The following is a 4,608-nucleotide window of genomic DNA, read 5'->3' as shown; positions in this document are numbered from 1 at the left end:
ATGCGGGTTCCCAAGTCCAAACCAAACTGGAAAGACATTACCTAGTTTTATCAACTCCTTCTAAAGCTTTTCACAAATTTGGCAATAATGTCTATCTTCTTTTGTCATTTTCACCATTGCCCTTCATTCACACACTTTCTTTTCCTTTCTTCTTGTTCATTATTTTTTCACATCTTGAAAGTTAAGAGAAAGGAAAAGAAGCAACACAGAGAGAGAGAGAGATGGCAAGGGGAAAGATTCAGATCAAGAGGATAGAGAACACAACGAACAGGCAGGTCACGTACTCAAAAAGAAGGAACGGTTTGTTCAAGAAGGCCAACGAGCTCACTGTTCTGTGTGATGCTAAGGTTTCGATGATTATGATCTCTAGCACTGGCAAGGTCCAAGAATATGTTAGCCCTTCCACCACGTACGTTGTCTCTTTTCTCTATAATACTATTATTTGTCTTTTAATTTTTTTTTCTGCTTGTTAAATTAAACCTGGATTTCTCCAAACAAGTTTTAGATCCTGAATTATTTTTCTTTCTTTCTTTCTTTTATGGTTGCAAAAATTTGGGGTTTAGAACGAAGCAATTGATTGATGAGTACCAGAAGGCCAAGGAGATAGACATTTGGAGCTCGCACTATGAGGTTCTCTCTCAAACTATATAAATTAATATGCTTATACATACAGTAACAAAACATAAATAAACTAAGATTAAGATTAAAGATTAAAGATTAAAGATTAAATTAATATAAATAAATAAAAATAAAACTAACAGCTATATGCAGTTTTAACAGAACATAAATAAAAGAAAATATCTAAAATATTTTTTCTTAATATATTTCAACTAAATCGTGTGTATATTTTCTGTTAAATTACTTAGCATTTTCATTTTCAATATAAAAAATAATCTCCTACTTTGTTACATAGCTGAATTTTAATATGAAAATGCCTATTATATGCAACAAGGCCGGTTTAATATATACCGATAATTTCAAATGGGGTAATATTTAATTAAATTATAAATTTTGCATCATAGTATTTAAATGCATCTCACTTTTTGAGATACAAAATTATTAATTAATTTCTTGTATTTAAATTTTGTTAATATGTCATTTTTGATTGATAAAATGACTAATTTAATCAATCTAAAATAGCATTTTATCACTTTTTTTTTTTTTGAAAAATTGTTTATGTCAAGACAATTATTGGGATAGGGCCTTTTTTTTTGGTATGTAACTTAAAAAAAAAAAAAAAAAATTTATTATTCACTCACAAGATGGGCCTTTATTTTTACTAGGATATGACCTCTTTTAATTGGGTGCCTTGGCCTAGGCCAGCCACCCATTTTCTACAATTATAGTAGAAGAGTAAGCAGAAATGCAATCCCTCCATGAACAAGTTGACAACTTAGTTGTCGATGCTTTGGTCCCTTTTTTATTTTATTTTAATGAAAAGATCCTTTGGTCCTTACTAACCATTGGCACGTGAAGTATTTGACAATTTTTTGAGGCAAAAATGATGATGAAAAGAGTAGAACATATTGTGTGCTCGAAATCTACCACAATTTCTATCAAAATTTTGAAAGAAAAAAATTAATATGATATATATACTGATTAAAAAAATAAATACACACGCATATTCAAGAGCCAGGAACTATCTTAGAATTGCTTAAAACAGAAATCAAAACAGTAACTGTAGAGTTTTACGCGACTAAACCTAAAAAGAGAAGCAATTAAAACAAAGAAAACGATATGCATATACATACATACATATATATATATATATATGTATGTATATATATATATATATTATGCCTAGTTTTGACTACTTACCCTCTTATTTCTCAATTTGACTTGGTTTTCTACATAATAGGAAAATATTTTTTTGTTGTTAAAGGTTCTTAGTTGTATAAACATAGAAAAAAAATCGTGAAGATGTTTGTTTTATCTTCAAAAGTTTTTTGTTTTTTTTGTTTTTTTGTTTTTTTTTTTTTTCCCTAGGCTTAACTGGGTTTTGGCTAAAAAAAAAAAAAAAAAAACTTGGTTTTGGGATTGAGATCTTACGCAATGATTTAAATGTGATGCAATAATTATGCACAACTGAAGCAAAATGTTAAAAAGTTAATTTTTCTCTGCAGTCATTCGATCGGGCAAAAAATAGTAACTTTTTTTACAGCCTAAGGCTGTGAAGAAAAATGAACTTTTTAACTTTTGCTTTCAACCATCAATAAGATATTGGATCTTGTTCAATAACCTAGATCTTGCACATGATTAGATCCTTGGTTCTGGGAGGAGGATCACAATACAAGTCAACGTTCTATTTTTGGTCTTTAGGCCAACTAAATTTTTGGATTGCCTTAAGCTTTTTTTTTATATATATTATATATGTGTGTGTGTTAGTTAATTGTTTATTGAAGTATGGTAATGGATGCAGAGAATGCAAAGAGAGTTGAAGAAGCTGAAGGAGGTGAATAGGAGTCTTCGAACGGAGATAAGGTATATATGTAATAGATTATGAGTGAGGAGTTATATATTGTGTTCTGCATGTGACAATTGCATTGGACTTTTATAGAAGTACTTACCAAATAAATGAAAATGTTTTCTTAGGGATAATGTGTTAGTAAAATTTTGAATTTAATTGGAGGATTTTTATTTTTGAAATGCTGATTGATAGGCAGAGGAGAGGTGAATCTGCGAATGATCTGAGCTTGGAAAAAATGCATATTCTTGAGCAAGACATGGAGAGTGCTGTCAAGGTTATTCGCGACCGCAAGGTTGGATCTATGACCACCAATAATTAAAAAAATTGCTAAATTTCTATTATCTTTATTGTTATATATGGTTATGATTTTTATTATTTTACATATTCATTTGATTTCATGAGGTGCATGTTTTGGCTGTGATGAAATTTAAATTTGTGGAACTTTAAGCTTTTTGCTATAGAAACTCTTTGATTTTATAGTTATTGTGGGGGTACTAACTAGTAACTACCATGGATATGTGTAAACCTTGTACTTGTACTTTGAGCCCAAAATGTGATGAATATGCATACCTTTTGCTACTTATTCAACAAAAAAGAAGAAGAAGAAGAAGAAGAAGAAGAAGAAGAAGAAGAAATGCACTCCCTTTGCTGTTTTATTTGATGAAAATGCATACCTTTTGCTCAAATCTCTTTTCTCCCTCTCCTTGGGGGTGGAAACTCACTTTTTTTTTTTTTTTAAAAAAAAAAAGGGAAAAAAAGGGGAGGAATAAGCTACACATGTTTTGATTTATTGTAAGATCTTTCTATTTTATCAATGGTTTTCATTCTTAGCTATAAACCCATTTAATAGAGTTGTGTATTCAGTATTCAACATATTTTTTATAAACTTCTTTTTCGTTATTAGATCCAATTTTTTTTAGCTTATTTTATTTATTTGGTTAAGTTAAACTTTTTAAACCCTACTTTCACATAACTTATCTTTTAAACGTAATAAACCATTGAACATAATAAACTCATCCAAAGTTCCAAATAGGCCCTAGTCATAATTCATGTTGTGGAATTTCTTAATTTTATACCCCATCTTGTATCTATAATCTACTTGGAAATACTTTGCCGCCAGCAGCATAAGGGATGTTTGTTTGTGGGTTTTTGTTTTTTTGTGTGTGTGTGTGTGTTTGTTGTGCTTAACAGATAAGCTAGGGTTTTTCTAAGGCTTTTTAAATTATCTTGTAACTTGTAAGCTTATTAATGAACTTGGTTCTTATGTTTTCCACAGTACCAGGTGATTAATAACCAAACTCAAACTTTCAAGAAAAAGGTAAAACCCAATGGGCAATATATATGGTTACTTATCTATTTCATTGAACCTTAATTGTGTTTTTGAGTTTTGCTTGATAAAGGATTTCATCTTTCCCCTATTTCATTTGATTGCAGTTAAGGAATGCTAAAGAAATACATAGAAATATTCTACATGAAATTGTAAGCATCATGCTACACACACATATACATATTTATGGAATTTAAAATTTGAGAAACAAATTGGAATTAATAGAAGGATCTTTTTTACTTTTATTAAGGATGCTGGAAATGAAGATCCACAATATGGATTAGTTGATAATGGAGGAGATTATGGTGCTGTTATTGGATGCTCAAATGGAGATCCTCACATATTTGCTTTACGCCTGAGACCTAGGCAGCCTAATTTTCATAGTGGAGCAGGGTCAGATCTCACCACTTACACCTTGCTTGAGTAGCAACTGGGGTCACAGGCATTCAGCTACCAAGAATGCGAATTATGAGTATTAGCAGCATCTAAACTATGCACTCAACTATATGCAACTACAAACATTTATCGTTTTTCTACTAGAATATGCAGTTGACTTATTTGCTTTTCTGAATAATACTAAGATGAAGTACTCTCATTTAGTTCTTTATTTTGTTTACATACTAGTTCTGTCAAATGTTTTATGCTTGGTATATCTAGAGGAATCTAAAGAAGATTATGTGGCAATTCTAAATTATCCCTGTAGTGGGTTAAAAGTCACTCGACACAATTTTTATAGGACTTGGGATGTACCATACTTGAAACTCATGAATTACAATCCCGATTCAGAGTAGCATAAAAAATGGAACTCTTTAAA

At 30.4% G+C, this 4,608-nt stretch overlaps 1 protein-coding gene across 1 annotated transcript; it reads left to right on the top strand.

Annotated features, from left to right (window-relative positions):
- Positions 1-206: 206 nt before the first annotated feature.
- On the top strand, positions 207-4,400 carry LOC112035810 (agamous-like MADS-box protein AP3). The gene is made up of 7 exons (XM_024068648.2): positions 207-409; positions 564-630; positions 2,420-2,481; positions 2,660-2,759; positions 3,744-3,785; positions 3,902-3,946; positions 4,045-4,400. The coding sequence occupies exons 1-7, from the start codon at positions 222-224 to the stop codon at positions 4,219-4,221; spliced, it is 681 nt and encodes a 226-aa protein (XP_023924416.1). The 5' UTR covers positions 207-221; the 3' UTR covers positions 4,222-4,400.
- The last annotated feature ends 208 nt before the right edge of the window (positions 4,401-4,608 follow it).

The sequence above is a fragment of the Quercus suber genome, unplaced genomic scaffold (assembly GCF_002906115.3).
Source record: "Quercus suber isolate HL8 unplaced genomic scaffold, Cork oak 2.0 scaffold_8, whole genome shotgun sequence".
Lineage (NCBI taxonomy): Eukaryota > Viridiplantae > Streptophyta > Magnoliopsida > Fagales > Fagaceae > Quercus > Quercus suber.
Note: the sequence above shows the minus strand (reverse complement) of the source record. Positions and strands in the feature narration are given on the sequence as shown.

Bases quoted from the DNA above. Each gene is read 5' to 3' on its own strand.
- LOC112035810 (XM_024068648.2), top strand. From the start codon at position 222: ATGGCAAGGGGAAAGATTCAGATCAAGAGGATAGAGAACACAACGAAC. The intron at 631-2,419 runs GTTCTCTCTCAA...TAATGGATGCAG, and splicing joins TTTGGAGCTCGCACTATGAG to AGAATGCAAAGAGAGTTGAA. The intron at 3,947-4,044 runs GTAAGCATCATG...ACTTTTATTAAG, and splicing joins GAAATATTCTACATGAAATT to GATGCTGGAAATGAAGATCC.